This window comes from Haliotis rubra, unplaced genomic scaffold (genome assembly GCF_003918875.1).
Source record: "Haliotis rubra isolate DU_JTF1 unplaced genomic scaffold, ASM391887v1 Scf31, whole genome shotgun sequence".
In the NCBI taxonomy this organism is placed as follows: domain Eukaryota; kingdom Metazoa; phylum Mollusca; class Gastropoda; order Lepetellida; family Haliotidae; genus Haliotis; species Haliotis rubra.
The window spans coordinates 710,149-727,623 of NW_025766980.1; the positions used below are offsets into that span (position 1 = coordinate 710,149).

The 17,475-nt window shown below is 39.9% G+C and overlaps 1 protein-coding gene across 1 annotated transcript in view; it reads left to right on the top strand.

Moving 5' to 3' along the window:
• LOC124283073 (glutamate receptor-like) overlaps window positions 1–17,475 on the top strand; it is a 110,383-nt gene that overhangs the window by 51,345 nt on the left and 41,563 nt on the right. The window contains exon 7 of the mRNA XM_046719093.1: window positions 3,132–3,335. Coding sequence (XP_046575049.1) covers window positions 3,132–3,335 — 204 coding nt within the window. The remainder of the gene's footprint in view (window positions 1–3,131; window positions 3,336–17,475) is intronic.

Genomic DNA, 17,475 nt, shown 5'->3' on the forward strand with positions numbered 1-17,475 from the left:
TCATCGTGATGCATCGGGTTACAGACGGGAGATCAGCCAAGCTTCACATCGCATATGACCTTTTGTATGATATATGTTAACGTGATTGGTTTGTGATATGTGTCACAAATAACACTGAAGAGATGGAATCGGCAAAAATAGCTCTCGCATAGCAAAGATACCTTGTAACATTAGAATATTTTCTCCCGTTCTGAGAAGTTCGTTATATGCATGGAACGTATCATATTAATAGTAAGTTTTACATATGTTTTAGACGTATACAGGCTTTTATGAAATCCACGAGCATGGATTTTGTGCTTAGAATAAATATCAAGGCGAACATCGATTCCAACCCACGGCATTTGCTTAGTGTTATGGAACCATTAGAACCAGCAGAACGACTTACGATTCCTTAAACAACTGTGACCCAAATTGCCATTACATATTATCCAGAAAAGATATGACAAAGTATGATATGTATAGTGTGTTTTCTGTGTTCCTTACTCGGAAATTGTGAAACTTTATTCCACTGAATATATCTGACTGAATGTGCTATTCAGTTGATAACAACTTCATTGCATACGCAAAGGTCCCGTTTTCACAACTTCGGCAATACCCGAAGATCCGGGTTAGAACTGGTCTTCACTAACCAATACTTGTCAGCTCGCTGCCTTGTTTGACATATGCCATCGTATCCCAAATACCCATGCTGTTGGTCACTGGATTGTCTGGTCCAGGTCCATTATTTACAGACCGTCGCCATATAGCTGGAATATTGCTGAGTGCAGCGCTAAACAACAACACAAATTCGGTAAGACTACGACAGCACAGCTACAACAGGCGTCAGTCTCACGTGGTATAGGAATTGTAACGCTTCCAACCCTTTTAGTTGTGAAACAGGGCTCGTAAATGTTGGTGCAAGTACGTACCTTTATTTTCATTTTTTGTGGAAGAAAACAGGTTATGAGCCATTGGTTAATTGCAGGAAATGTAATGTCCCATCCCACTGAAAGTAAATATTTCAAAGCATGGACATACATTGATTTATGCATTGCCTGGAGACATGCAGTCAGCTTATATATAATATCGACTGCAAGAGGAAAAACGTTCGAAAATATTCCCCAGCTCATTTCAGTAACTTTTCACTGTATGTTTGAACGCTGGAGGCATTACTCCTCATCATAATCTGTTTGAATAACTGCAAATGGACAATTAAAAATGAACCGATATCGTTAATGATGATACACCTATCTATGAAAGGATAATCAGAGTTTAGGCTTGGATGTGATGTTGATAGGTTCGAATCTAGGGCTGGGACGGATACTCGAACTATACTCATGTCAATCCGGGTCACCAGGTACAGCTGGAATCGAGTCCTATTTCAAGGAATCGTTCCATGAGTACCCGGAAAGAGAGACGACTCAGTAATGACAAGGGCAGGTAACTCTAACCTAGAGCAATATGGACGACACGCATGCTAAGTTGAGTGTTTGGGCTCATTTTGAGCTTGATGCAAATGGCAAAGAGAACCAAATGCCGACTCTGTGGTATCATGTCTGAAATTGATAGTACAGTCTGCTTATGGTTTTGAGATTTATCAGTGTTAGACCCTGCAAGTGAATTCTACTGAAGTGGTGAAGGTGTCGGACTTGCGCTACTCCTGGGCTTCATCCCCTATGAAGCTGACACGCCAAGATCAGGATATACTTAATCTCATAATTTAACACAGTTACAAATTTGAAGACCCATACGGTTTTCAATCTAATATGTCAATCTACTGCGGAAGCTGTACAAGGTCAATGCAAAACATCTTGCACTAAAACACAACCTAAACAATAAACGTGTTCATTACATTGTGTATTTGTGTTCATTGCTTATCAAGCTTTTACGATTACATGTACATTTCTATTTTATTTCAATTTCATGAAAAACAGTTTTACATTTGCGTTAAACATTAATACATTGACTATTAAAGAGATTGCAATTAAATGATTGTATGTGTTGGGAATATCAATTAAAACTAAGGAATTAACATTCTGATTTGCAAATACAATGTTCGACTGGTTATCATTACAATAAGAAGGAAGATGATCAGAAATAGAAGCAGAACTCACGTAACATATACATTTTATAGTTTAACAAATAATAATCAGCATACAGTTATTCCAATGAAGATAGATACAATTTTAGAATATCGATTTAACAATAGTTTTGTTTTTCATTTAATAGGAAACTGTAATGCAACTGAGTTGCGCAACAGAGCAAAATGACCAGTCTTCCCAGATGCGAGCCAAGCATTTTGCTATATTGCTTAACTCAGTTGCATTAGAGTTTGCCTGTCTGTATATCTCGTACAGAATTCTCCGGTCAGTAAATACATCAATCAAATTGTATTCTATGCAAGTTTACATAAAGTCTGCATGTAAAACATTATATGTTCAGTTAGAATATCACACATGAACGTAGTTGTCTACTGGCTGAATGAATAACTGGTCTTTTTCATTATTAACGTAACACACATTTTGGCATTGTCCATTTAATGGAGGTTATCAACGACGGTAATTTATCTGCGCATGAGCAGTGATTAGTCAAATCACAGTAACAGCGGGAATGAAAACTTCTGTGTTTTAACAAAAGTTCTGTGTTTTAAGTAACAATGTAAGTAATGGTGTTACTCTTTATATTAGTTATAAACAGACGTAAATCAAATAGCCTAAGATCAGTTTCAATGTCCCATTGCCATCCTTTGAGGTTTTCTGTTATAATATCTGTCAAATCGTGATTGAATATTCAGAAAGTTGACTGAAGCTATGTATTCCTTACATTTCCGGGTACTCGATTCCGATTCGGGTAAGTACATGCGGGTACTCGATTCCATTATTTCCTACCCGTCCCAGCCCGGATGTGATGTTGATATTCGAATCCCAAGTTCAAGCCCCAGAATGCACTTGATCTGTAACCCTGCACATGATTTTGTGCCTTTCACTCTTTGAACTATCTTCTTACATTTGGTCATGTCATACCTATATATCATTCACCAGCTTGTTTTGGATTGTCTATAGACCGTTGAAGCCCAAACGTCAATATTGTGGACATCGTTCCATGTATTCATTCGGTATGATTTTGAGTCTAAACGACAATGTCCTCCACAGGTAGATGCAGCACTGTCAGTCGATGTAGTTGAAGCATTATATCAAGCTCTTCGGGATATGATTCGACGGAACACGGATGTGTTTAATTATACGTTCAGGAGACGTACAGTGTACAATTACAACAAAACAAGAGGAATACCATGTGATGAACGGCCTGTTATTCCTTGGATGCACGGGAGTGATATATACAACTCTCTTCAAAGGGTGAGTGTTAAACCTTTCTTGCCTTTTTTTGATTTTGTTCGTGTGTTTTTTTCATTTTTCTTTTGTACTGTGTTCTTCATTCCCACGCTAATACTACAGCGGCTTGTCGACAGCTGTCGATAGTCGTGTCTGGACCATTCCAAATAAGTGACTGATAACGTGAGCAAAGATTGATGTGGTGGGGGTAAGATAACACGCAGTCAACCAAATCAATCAGTGTCAGATACATTAGGTCGCTTTATGGGACAAGGACAAAATGGGGACTAATTATAGACTCTCAACTGTTTTGTTTATATCTTGTCATATATTTACATCAAATACTCTGTACTCCTGGGGCGATTGGGAGGTCAAGGTCTTAAAGCGTCCCTTCGTGACACTATGAACCAAGGTTCGATTCCTCTACAGTGTGTAAAGTCTGATTGCAAAGAACCCAAGCTACATCATGTTACACAAATTTTGTTTTCTATTTTCCAGATTTAAGGAAATATGTACCTCCATCTTTGTTTGATAATGAGGTACAATTGTAATTTACAATTTATACTGTATCGTAAGTATGTGTGTCTCAATTATAATCAAGAAGTTATGATACCAGTTGATCCCAAATAGGTTAAAATGAACGTTCCAAAATCCATTTAACTCGAATTTTGACGTACGACTAGACTAATGTTTTCAATGGTCCACTCGACTACGAATTAAGAGGCAGTGAGGGTCTATGCCACTACTTTAGTTTGATACGTATATGAGTATACATCAAAGCTAGAACAATATAAAAAATATGGGTTGTTCTCACTTACACAATTTGGGCTAGGTAAATTCACAAAATGTCAAGTTTATACGTACCATAAATGGATAGGTGTGTATGTTTCCAGAGCTTTATATCTTTTAAAACAACAAATAGCCCTTATACCTGCGTGACCAAAGAAATGTTTGCTGTTACTTAACTGCACCCCCAAAAACAAACAAACAAAACAAACAACAACAACATAAAACAAAAAAACACCACAAAATAATGAAAATGGAAAGCCCTTTGAAGCTACTAGGGTAAAAGTTACATAACCGTGCTGAAGCATCTTGTTCATAATTGCCAGACATGTTTTTATGTCATCGGTCTTTATTTACACCTGTATGTCTGGGAGTGAGAGAACTCCAGGTCCTAATATGATAGGTGTCTGTTTTTCCATATCCGAAGAGCAGGCAATGTATCCACGATGACAGAAACGATAGCTGAAGAGAAATGAGGTTCAACGTCGTCTTCAGTTATATCGGGACGTATTGGATGTATACAGACATAGGATATTCCAAGCCGACTTGTCATGTTTCATCTACAAGGCAGGGCATCAACAAGTACCATATCTAAATGTCTTTTAGGATGCCGTTACACCGTTCTCAGGACAGGCGATCCCTAAACAACCGGACCTTCAACAACTTATCATTATGGAGCACTGAACACACACACACACACACACACACACACACACACACACACACACACACACACACACACACACACACACACACACACACACACACACACACACACACACACACACACACACACACACACACACACTCACTCATTCTCACAAAACCATTATGGTGAGCACCTAAATGCCTTATTAATGACGCTTGTAAGAGCAAGAAGCAAGAGGAAACACCCTGTTTGGATCAATAGGAACATCTATCTACATGTAGCATTTCTATTGATCACGTATTCTCTTCCTATTCTTAACAAACAAGTGCAGTCGGAAAAATGTCCCTTTACTACATTTGAACAGGCCTACCAAGAAACGTTTCCTTTCAACTGTAGCGGTCTTGCAAAAAAAAAACCGGTCGTATATTAATATGTTTACCAGTTCGCAAGGAGCACAGGATGTCAATCCAGCATAGCTCCTGGAGTCCGGCTAAAACAAATTGTCGTGATTTTGATGTTTCTGGTTTACTGAAGTGATAAAATTCGAAGATCTGCTTTACTTCCAGCAATCCATTCGCTTTAAGCTGCCACGCCAGGATTTAACTGACTAAGCTTTATGACGCCTCTATGATGCCGTCTCGCAGAAGTAAGCTGCAATACGTTATATCTGAATGTTGTTCACAGTGGCATTAAACCGAACAGACCGGTATCAACTCGATCTTAACCCTGTAAATAAAATTATAAAAGCATGTCATGAACCATTCATTAACCAGACAGTATGTACACGGAGCCATTTCAGTTGGTCTTGCTCCAAGGAAGTAACGTTTTACGTTCCTTTTATTAAGCTAGTCATAGCTGAAAATTCATGTGAAAAGTTATAGTAAATAGAATAATATTGTATTAACAATGTCGTCGCTTTCGTTAGACCAAACTACGTTCAGTCAAACGTATAATACCAGTTCCAAAGAACGTTGCACGAACCTCACTCACTCATTTACTACACGCTATGTCTGACGTTATGCTGACAATGTTCCTTTTAAAAGATATGAGTATAAATGACCTTTTGACCATTTCACCCTAACGACCTTGATTGGCGTGCTGTGTTGCTCAGGTTATAGTGTTAAGACAGCGCTCACCCGGGCGTGAGTTGACGCCTGCAGCTGTCAGCGACATACAGCTGTCTACATCGGTTGTTACATTATAAATATAGCGCTTAGTTCAAATTGGTCAAACCATCGAGACAAGTCGATTGTTTAAGGGGGTCTCGCAGTCGGGATTGGCTCCAATGTCCACACTTCCCAGCTCATTTCTCTGTAAATCCGATCCAATGAAATATTCAGCAAAACTAATTTCCTGGCGTTTCTGGTTTCTTTGAAATAAATTCCAGCGAACACATCTCCTCTATACTTAGCTACATTTGACTCGTCTGAACAGGATTAATCAGATCTTGTACTTTGAAGAAAATATTCTACAATTAACGTTTACATTGTCTGGCAACATTCATTCTGTAATACCATTTTAACATCGAACACTGCGTTCTGGACTACACGAGCCGGCTCATGACATTGTTACGTGGAACTCTATAGGCTTTGTCAGACATCTAGAGTGGTGTATAGTGAAGTCATAATAAGACCGATGGGAAATGACTTGACGTTGAGTGCACAGGAAAGTACAATGCGATTATTGATATGTAATATGCACATCTCCGTTTCCTAAACACGATTAATCGTGAATGGTATTGACGATTGACACAGTCATTAACAAAAGTGGGCACATTGTAAGCTCAGGGTTCCAAACCAGAATAGGGTAAGCGTGTATGGCGCAGAGGCTCTAACACTGTTAATTGAACCCTACTTGCCGATCGATCTTTTTGTTAATTACCAGGACGAGTAGGAAATACGGGCTAATACCGCACTTTATCAGATGATGCCTTATCAAAACAAGGTTTGTGCATATATCTTCATTCAAATGCTTATACTTTGACTTTGAACAGCATGTGTTTATCTGGTGAAATAAATACATAAATATAGGATAATACACAGAGCAGCTGATATTCCTTTCCATCACCAAATTAAACCTATACAGTTATGTCAGTTAACGGTTGTTGTTTTAATTACACATAAAAGCTCCCGACTGAAGCTGTACATTTACAGTTTGATTGACACCTGTCAGCAAACATGGCGAGTCAACCTGCTAAAAGAAAACGAAATGAGACTACCGCATTTTTGTAATAGTAAGGGGAAGCAACTCTTGCTTGAACTTGGGTCTTGATTCAGTAGCCCGGACAATTCGATATCCGGACAAATTTGCTGAGAAACGCAACCGTCCGGATTAACGAGGCTTCACTGTATATAGATACGTGTGGTTTCTGTCTCATATACCGAAACTCCTCGATCTCTAATTGTGGACCCTACGGAATTGATATTACATTTGTCTCTTACTTCATAAGACTGGCAATGCTTTCCATGATCTCTTGGGGTTTGAGATAATGAGGTTTCTGTATATATTAACTTTCGGGTAAAAGAAAGTATACGTCATTGATTAATGTTTCAGCAACTATTTTCAGCAAAGTAATGTTTCGAAAATGTTTGAAACGTTTTGATCAAATCCAATTTTTGTGTGTACTTTCTTCTGTCCTTCAATGTATTTTAATATAAATGTATATATAGTTCGTTTGTCTTGCAAATGGTGTATTATTGTACATTTTTGCCAATTCATTCCGTTTTTTGTAAGAGTTCGGTAATATCAAATAGGCATCAACCATGCTGAATGACGTATTATCCTCTATTAACTTTAACAATAGATGGACATAAACTGCAAGTTGTCCTTATAGACTCATAATCTTCATGATCAGAATGGTAAGGACGCATTACTGGACTGTGACATTTAAGAATCAGTTCACTAAAGAGACCTAAACTGCTACTTAAATGTCATTTCGTTGCCCAGATTGAGTTTTTTTTTTGCTGACCTTAATCGCAGACAGCCAACAAAGGGGTCATACCATTCCATTTCATTGAGGTAAAAAATTCACGATGCGTATATCTGGGAGTTCAGCTCCTTTGGACGTTTTATATCAAAGGATTTAATGATGCATGGATATGAAAGACGCATTACAGTGAGTTGTTAAACAGAACGTCAAGAGCACTTGGGGAAAGTGATAAAGTGCATTTTATTATTGGAAAATGTCACACGATGGATAGGGTTACTAATGAGCAATGAAATGGTTTCATTAATTGTCGATCTGCTTGGTTAATTGTAACCTCGCACCCTCTTAACACATAGCAGCCAAACGACACTGGTCGCACACACAACATTCTATTGACCTCTACACGTCACAATAACAATTCCCAACAAACGACAGCACCCCAAGATATACATGTCAAACACCCAATGGTTTTCACAAATACATATATACCCCACACCAAACAATCATTCCAAACACATATGCACATTCATGCACACATGAAGGCATCGACTTCAACACATATACGAAATTCATCAAACATCACATTCAACACATATACCCCCCACAGCAAACATCACCTTCAACACATACACACACACACACACACACACACAAAACATCACCTTCAACATATATACAGCACACACCAAACATCACCTTCAACACATATACAGCACACACCAAACGTCACCTTCAACACATATACCCCCCACACCAAACATCACCTTCAGCACATACACACACACAAACACACACACACACACACACATCACCTTCAACATATATACAGCACACACCAAACATCACCTTCAACACATATACCCCACACACCAAACGTGACCTTCAACACATATACGGCACACACCAAACATCACCTTCAACACATATACAGCACACACCAAACATCACCTTCAACACATATACAGCACACACCAAACAACACCTTCAACACATATACAGCACACACCAAACGTGACCTTCAACACATATACCCCACACACCAAACGTCACCTTCAAACACATATACAGCACACACCAATCGTGACCTTCAACACATATACAGCACACACCAAACGTGACCTTCAAGACATATACCCCCACACCAAACAACACCTTCAACACATATACAGCACACACCAAACATCACCTTCAACACATATATAGCCACACACCAAACAACACCTTCAACACATATACAGCACACACCAAACGTCACCTTCAACACATATACCACACACCAAACGTCACCTTCAACACATTCAACACATATACAGCAGCACACACCAAACAACACCTTCAACACATATACAGCACACACCGTCAAACATGACACCTTCAACACATATATCCCACACACCAAACATCACCTTCAACACATATACAGCACACACCAAACGTCACCTTCAACACATATACCTAGCACACACCAAACGTCACCTTCAACAACACATATAAACGTCACCTTCAACACACCAAACGTCACCTTCAACACATATACACAGCACACCAAACGTCACCTTCAACACATATACAGCACACACCAAACATCACCTTCAACACATATACCCCACACACCAAACGTCACCTTCAACACATATACATACACACACTTCACACCAAACAACACCTTCAACACATATACAGCACACACCAAACATCACCTTCAACACATATACAGCACACACCAAACATCACCTTCAACACATATACCCCACACACCAAACGTCACCTTCAACACATATACAGCACACACCAAACGTCACCTTCAACACATATACAGCACCACCAAACATTTTCAACACATATACAGCACACACCAAACATCACCTTTCAACACATATACCCACACACAAAACGTCACCTTCAACACATATATACAGCACACACCAAACAACATGACCCTTCAACACATATACAGCACACACCAAACAACACCTTCAACACATATACAGCACACACCAAACAACACCTTCAACACATATACAGCACACACCAAACATCACCTTCAACACATATACAGCACACACCAAACGTGACCTTCAACACATATACAGCACACACCAAACAACACCTTCAACACATATACAGCACACACCAAACACACCTTCAACATATACATCACCTTCAACACATATACAGCACACACACACACCAAACAACACCTTCAACACATATACAGCACACACCAAACAACACCTTCAACACATATACAGCACACACCAAACGTCACCTTCAACACATATACAGCACACACCAAACGTCACCTTCAACACATATACAGCACACACCAAACAACACCTTCAACACATATACAGCACACACCAAACATCACCTTCAACACATATACCCCACACACCAAACGTCACCTTCAACACATATACCCCACACACCAAACGTCACCTTCAACACATATACAGCACACACCAAACAACACCTTCAACACATATACAGCACACACCAAACATCACCTTCAACACATATACAGCACACACCAAACATCACCTTCAACACATATACAGCACACACCAAACGTCACCTTCAACACATATACCCACACACCAAACGTCACCTTCAACACATATACAGCACACACCAAACGTCACCTTCAACACATATATACATACACACATAAACATCACCTTCAACACCTTCAACATATACCCCAGCACACACCAAACAACACCTTCAACACATATACAGCACACACCAAACAACACCTTCAACACATATACAGCACACACCAAACATCACCTTCAACACATATACAGTACACACCAAAACACGTCACCTTCAACACATATACAGACACACCTTCCAAACGTCACCTTCAACACATATACAGCACACACCAAACGTGACCTTCAACACATATACAGCACACACCAAACATCACCTTCAACACATATACAGCACACACCAAACGTCACCTTCAACACATATACAGCACACACCAAACGTCACCTTCAACACATATACCCCACACACAAAACGTCACCTTCAACACATATACAGCACACACCAAACAACACCTTCAACACATATATCCCACACACCAAACATCACCTTCAACACATATACCCACACACCAAACGTCACCTTCAACACATATACCCAACACACCAAACGTCACCTTCAACACATATACCAGCACACACCAAACGTCACCTTTAACACATATACAGCACACACCAAACATCACCTTCAACACATATACCCAGCACACCAAACGTCTCCTTCAACACATATACCCCACACACCAAACGTCACCTTCAACACATATACACACACACCAAACGTCACCTTCAACACATATACAGCACACACCAAACGTCACACCTTCAACACATATACCCCACACACCAAACGTCACCTTCAACACATATACGGCACACACCAAACAACACCTTTAACACATATACCCACACACCAAACATCACCTTCAACACATATACAGCACACACCAAACATCACCTTCAACACATATACAGCACACACCAAACAACACCTTCAACACATGTACAGCACACACCAAACGTGACCTTCAACACATATACCCCACACACCAAACGTCACCTTCAACACATATACCCTACACACAAAACGTCACCTTCAACACATATACAGCACACACCAAACAACACCTTCAACTCATATACCCCACACACCAAACATCACCTTCAACACATATACCCCACACACCAAACGTCACCTTCAACACATATACCCCACACACCAAACGTCACCTTCAACACATATACAGCACACACCAAACGTCACCTTTAACACATATACAGCACACACCAAACATCACCTTCAACACATATACCCAACACACCAAACGTCTCCTTATTCAACACATATAACACATATACACACACCAAACGTCACCTTCAACACATATAAAGCACACACCAAACGTCACCTTCAACACATATACCCACACACCAAACATCACCTTTAACACATATACCCACACACCAAACATCACCTTCAACACATATAACCCAGCAATCCATTATCGCCCATATCTGGAAACCGAATAGTTACGAACATCTCTGATTTTCATCAGTTTTGCTTCCCATCATTAAGAATCTCTACGCTTTTTATCATGTCAAGTTGATTAATATGACAGACATTTTGATTTGACTTTTATATTCGAGGGTAAAATCTTTTGTCAGCCGGGTAACAATACTCGGTTACTGTCTTGGTGTCTCAAACCAGTATGTATATAACGAATTCAATGAACTCCATATAATCCTGCTCTTGATCATATTAGAAATCAGTTCTCTATTACTCGATGTTTTTTTTCTAGAATCGAAATCGTTTCATCATGACCCGCAGCATGCGTGGATCGTTTTGTCCCGACTCATCAATTCTCATGCATCGTATCGTTGTATCGGGTTGTAACGTTGTATCAGATTGCTAATTATATCCTTGTAACCGTCGTAACCTGGTTCTCTATTACCTCAGCTGACTGTTTGGATGTAGGTTAATGGTCAGTTTTATGCCCGAACCTTTACGCATAGTTCGGAGTGTTGAACGGAAGACTATTCTCTATGCATTTTATAAATGTTCTGTGTCTTCGGAAATGTGACAGAACAGTCCCAGAGTAATTGGATCGGTCTTGTTCCAGCAACGTGTCCCGCTGGGAAGTCATTAACTGAGTCCAGTGTGTGTCGTAATGATGTTCAGTAGGCGGCGAACAACCACCACAGCAAACACGTCCACACCACCACATATGTACGATATGCCGATACGAGGTATCTAAATTCGGTACAACCGCATCTCACGTACTCTCTTGGTGTAAAACGTCATTGTTATAAAGCTAGTTTAGCCCCACAATACACCAGAACTGTAAAGGCTATCGCTGTCACTCGTGTTCGTGCAAGAATTTGTTTTCGACAAATAAAGCCTCACTATGTGGTCAGTTCTCGTGACCACTGAGCACAGACGGGAGTGGTGACAGATGTACTTCGGTCTCAGGGAAATAATTTGCTCCGTTTGCACCATGTAATTTCCTCTGGGAAATTCGTGGTACCAGCACGTGTCTCGTCGCGCAGAGCTTGTTCATCCTGATGAGGAATTAGGTTGTGGCCCAATGTTACAAGACGGGCAGGTGTAACCTGAAGATAATAATCTGGCTGCCTTGCTTCAGTTTTGAAATGGTGTATGTACCAAATTATAGCATGAAAGAGCATGTTGAACGTCCGAAACCATGCCATCAGTTGCCAAGTTTTTTAGTCGTTATATTTGTGCTTCCCACGTTTCAATCCCAGGTGGTATTCAATGTTTGTTTTGGTTTAAACACATAATCACCTTCACGGTTTCGTTTGTTTTATCTTCGAGGCTTCTGGATTGTGTTTTTGTGGATTCATATATTGTACCTGTATATTTATAGCGAGTGAGTTAATATTTCACATCGGCAATATTTCAGCCATATCGTGACCAGAACAATTAATTATTATATATTAAAGATAAATGAAATTAAAAAAATAAAAACCTGTTCGATGAACAGTTAAAATACTAGAGTATCACAGATAAGGTAAAACTGGCATGTTATCATAAACAATATTATTAAAGAAAATATTACATTATAAAAACGGGCTATGGATCGCCAGCAACTGAAGGCAGATCACCATTCTCGGGTACATGGCGACTAACAGTGGTATTGCCACCTGCGTGCACCCAAGTAGGAGTTACTTCAAGCCTTCAAGTATTGTGTATATTTTTATTTTTGTATCTGTTAATGCTTTCACTTGTAAATATTGAAAATGACAATGATTTTTTTTAATACACTACAAGCGATGCATGTGATATAGAAGCAAACGAATTAGTTCATTCCTGTTCAGATTCACTAGACACGATACATGTGATGAACATCAGACTAGTGCGTTCAGTGTAGCCAATGGAGGCAATACTTGTGATGACCACCGACCGTTATTGTTCAATTAAGTTGAGATGCACAAGAAGCAATAGATGTGATGAGAACCAGCCCTTGTCGTCCAGTTCGTTTGAGCTGCACCAGAAGCGATAACTGTCTTGAACACCAACTCTTTAATCAATTAAGGTTGAGCTGCACCAGAACCGATAGATGTGATGAACCCCGACCCTTTTAGTCCAATAAGATTGATAAGCACTAGAAGCGATAGATGTGATGAACACTGGCCCTTTTAATTCAATAGGATTCATAAGCACCAGAAACGATAGATGTGATGAACACTGGCCATTGTGGTCCAATAAGATTGATAAGCACTAGAAGCGATAGATGTGATGAACACTGGCCCTTTTAGTCCAATAAGATTAATTAGCACTAGAAGCGATAGATGATGAACACTCAAATAAGCACGACCCCGACCCTTTTAGTCCAATAAGATTCATATTATTAAGCACCATGAACACTGGCCCTTTTAGTCCAATAAGATTCATATTATTAAGCACAAGAGGCGATAGATGTGATGAACACTGGCCCTTTTAGTCCAATAAGATTGATAAGCACTAGAAGCGATAGATGTGATGAACACCAACCCTTGTGGTCCAATATGGTTGAGCTGCACCAGGAGCGTTACAGACGAAGAACAACAACCCATACACTGTGTGTCAATGAACATGAATCAGAGATGATATATTTAATGAACACAACCTAATTCAGTGTCGTTGAGATGCGCTAGAAATGATACGTGAGATGAACAGCAAGCCTGTTAGTCAGCGAGTTCAGATTCTCAGTGCAACAAAAGGTGACATCGATTTATTCTTTCCATTTCCTCTAAATGAGACCACGAAACATGTTTATCTGATTCAGACAACACAGGGATGTTCTTGCAGGCATCTGTTGCATATCAGACTCCGACAGATACACATATTGTAAACGATATGGTCGACGGTCCTGACACATGCTATCAATATCCAGAACATGAAACATAGCAATGCACGCATGAGTGTCACAAGTGTCATCTGTATTCTTATGGTATGTGCTTTAAATGGCATCGGGGCGGGAGAGGCGTTTGTAGATAGGGCGCTGACCAAACCTTTTAATCCATGTCTTTTAAAGGGTCAGTGATCAATAGCAGATACAACAGGACGGGCTCTGTTGTCGTCGGAAACAACAGCACATCAAAATACCCTGACTCTGAGTTATCAAGATTTTAAGCAATTTAGCATGATAGTTCAAGTAATGGCGAGGGACGCTTATGAACCTGTGTCTCATGTTCCGTTTCATGTGTGCTTTACGAAGATCCTTTAACGTTATTTCAGCCATATCAAGGCGAGGTGTAACAGGAACTGGCTCCACACATTGTCTCCTTGCTTGTGTTCAACATGTAGCCTGGTTCCAAGACGTTTGGATCATTAAATCAGCGATCTTCCTATATAGTCATACTGAGATACAGGATAATGTATTTATACTTATATGGGATATGCGAGAAAACTGTCTGCGATGCATATGTTGATCAATGCATGAAGATTCAGAGTGATAAGAAATTCTTCACAAGATGACCTCGATCTCCAATAGTCTTCTTTATGTTTTCAATTGATCACCCTCTTTTCATCAACATTTCAAAGAGCGTCATATGACTCTCGCTCAGAGGTTGTTTGATCAAGGTTGCAGCGTTGAAGACACTTCCAAGTTCGCCGCATCAGTGACGAAGATAATGTCCGATGCAATTCCATATTCTGACTTGTACGATACGTTCCCGTGTTTTCCAAGTGAGCAACTGACTAGTGTTTGCATAATGTTTATGACGGGTGTGGGGAAGGATACGATCACCTTTTCGGGAATACCTCGAATCATCATTATTTGAAAATGATCAATAAAAAAACATGCTTATGAATTAGTCGTAATTGTACAAAAGCATCTGCCTTTAGCAGATGGTTCGCATGAGCGTGAAGTTGGTTTTGTAGCCTTTATTTGCGAGTGAATAAATGTGATTTTGTTCCTTACGTGCACATGTCCGTTTTACTAACAGGTAGAACAAACGTGTCATGTTTGTCAGTACTGTAAATCGGATACCGGAGTTGGATCACTCCAATCACACATCAGATATCAAGAGTTAGCATCTGTTCAGGCGACAGCACCAAACAAGCGTGGACCTATCTCATGGGAGTTTTCAGGGCTTCGCCGACCCAATCACTGAATCCAGGTCAGAAACATGACACATCGCATGAATGAAGAAGATTTGTTTAAAGAGCGCCTGGATTTGTGTAAATGTATGAGGGTATGGTTTGAGATCCAGGAGAGAGACTTCTAACATGTTGTGAGAAACGTTCATCGGTGACCCACGAATGTTAACGAGGGGTGGTTTAAACTGACCGCGGTGACAGAGAGATTAAAGTCGCCATGTTCTTTACGACCAGCGCAGCCGACGGCACACTATATACAGCCTCATTCAGAGGTCTATTGGGCACCTGCGTCTCTTCTTGCAATAACCTGTATTAGCTTGCCTTAGATAACAAGCACTCGCGGGAAGGGTGCGTGTTGGAAATGACCGGATAACCTTTATTTGACGCTTACGTATAACAATAGACAAATGAGTATTGTATGCGTAGTCAGTGACCGCTGATCAATACTCAACGACCTGGCACACGCATACCAACAACTGATGGGGAGTGAAATTACCTGCACTGTATCGACTGTTAACAACCAAAAATGTACATTTGTGTTTATTAGTGAATTTGACTTATAATTATGCTTTATAGCATATCAGCGGTTGGCTTGTGATAAATTAAAATGAATTTTGTGACAGTAGATCTAAGCTAGTCTTTTATTTCAGTAAACGTAACTGGGATACGATGACTTGCGTCAACCATGTCAGCGACCATGATCACCAGTCACCATCAGTTGTTGTAGTTAATTGTAGTTAACCGAAGTAAATCAAGAATCACCGTAACGGTAAATCAACATACATCGTATTCAAGTGAAACCAAAGTATATCTTACGAACGTAAGCCATAGTAACCAATCAAACGAGTTAGTCCCACCCAGGACGCAATTCGAGGAGGCGCGTCTATATTCCTTAAGTCAGGGTTATTTTGACGTACCAACAGCAATCGTTTCCTGTATTAGACCACATGATCACAGGTCTTCCTGTGTCCGCGTGGTTTCTTCCAGACGGCACATCCTTCGACTAACCTCCCGAGCATTACTGGTTTCAAATGGTGCTCAGACATTACGCCTTCGTGTTTCGAAGGCGTTTGATCTCTCTCCGGTTCACTCTACGCTACATAAAGCAAATGTTTAAAAACATGTAAAAGAGATTAGCAAGAGGCTTGTCCTTGCATTAATAGTGTTTATTTTTCAGTATAATTCATGATTTGTCTCCACAGACTTGATCATAATTCTATGTTTACAAAAACATTTTCAAAAACATGAACAAGTTTATCGGATGAACAAAAACGACAAGGCCAATTTCGTTCCTTGATGGAACCGTATTTTAGATTACACAGGAACGGAATAGCTAGTCATTTGCATATGAAAATTTGAAATTGTCAGTTCAGTGAACACAATATGGCATTTCGTGTTGAAACGATCCAGCCGCCATCCTCCTTGAATTTTAACAGCACAATAATGTTTCACGAGAGATGATTGCAATTCTTGATCAAAAGCATCACTTAATCGCACTCGTGATGTGTTATTCTCAAACATGTTCAAAGAAAGTGCAGTATCAGACTATCCTTCATTTAGATGACGCCACTTCATTCTAATTCCCGACCCATAACATGCATGCCAGTGTGTCGCTTCCTAACACAAACTATTCTGTATTCCTGACGGTG